A 930-nucleotide genomic window follows, 5' to 3' on the forward strand; every position below is an offset into this window, starting at 1 on the left:
TCCATTTCATTTCATTTCATCTCTTGATTCTTTTCCCCACCCCCAATATTCTTCAACAACATTATTGGCTTCTTTGTAAGCCCTTAATGTAGTATTTTTGATGATGGCCCCTGGAAAGAGGAACTTTTAGTGGACTTGCTCCTGTTTCATCTTGTATGATATATGTTAAAATAGGAAGCATTAAAACTGAAAAGTATAGGTGTATTTTGTCTTATTTGAAAGGATAATGGCAATGCATAAATTAAAGATTGTGCGATGTGATCCACCAGATGAATATTCGTTAATAGTTGTGGCTTTATAACAAACCGCCACAAATTAGAGAGAATGTTGCACAGTGCACTTTTTCCTTCATGCTTACAAGTTTATTATACACTTTCCCAGACATGAAGCTGCAGTACGTGAGCGTTTGAGGAATAAGAGAGACCGATCGCTGGTGAAGCAGAGCAGAAGAGGACCAGAATCTGAATTTTAAAGTACATGGATGTATTGCTTTATAAAAAAGTGACACTTCATGAACAGTTGTACTCTTCTTGGGAGAAAATCAGACCACATAATACTGTAGATCTTGCTAAACAATATATAATACAGCTATGGAGTTTAAAAAATAATAATGTTTATTTCTTTTTTTGGTCTTTTTGAGATAATCAATAAAAAAATTAGCTGTGACTTTTTTTGAGATCAGTATGCAGACAAACAATGTATGGACTTCCTGCAGACATTTGTATATACTATATAATATTATATTGATTGTAAAATAAAATGGAAAGTTATGTTAATGATTTTTCTGTTAAACCAAAATGACCAAATATTTATGTATACACTGTGTATATAGAATAGACAAAACATAGGCATGAAAATAATGAGATAAATTTATCCAGTATAAAAAAGCCACTGTGAGGTGTGCACAAATTAAGATATCTCATATTTTAT

The 930-nt window shown here is 31.8% G+C and overlaps 1 protein-coding gene across 1 annotated transcript in view; it reads left to right on the forward strand.

Annotated features, from left to right (window-relative positions):
• Window positions 1–776, forward strand: part of LOC119585867 (peptidyl-tRNA hydrolase ICT1, mitochondrial-like) — a gene marked incomplete at its 5' end in the record, with an annotated part of 6,501 nt that extends 5,725 nt beyond the window's left edge. Inside the window, 1 exon segment of the mRNA XM_037934597.1 lies at window positions 382–776. Coding sequence (XP_037790525.1) covers window positions 382–472 — 91 coding nt within the window.
• Window positions 777–930: the final 154 nt, after the last annotated feature.

This window comes from Penaeus monodon, chromosome 20 (assembly GCF_015228065.2).
Source record: "Penaeus monodon isolate SGIC_2016 chromosome 20, NSTDA_Pmon_1, whole genome shotgun sequence".
NCBI classification, from domain to species: Eukaryota; Metazoa; Arthropoda; class Malacostraca; order Decapoda; family Penaeidae; genus Penaeus; species Penaeus monodon.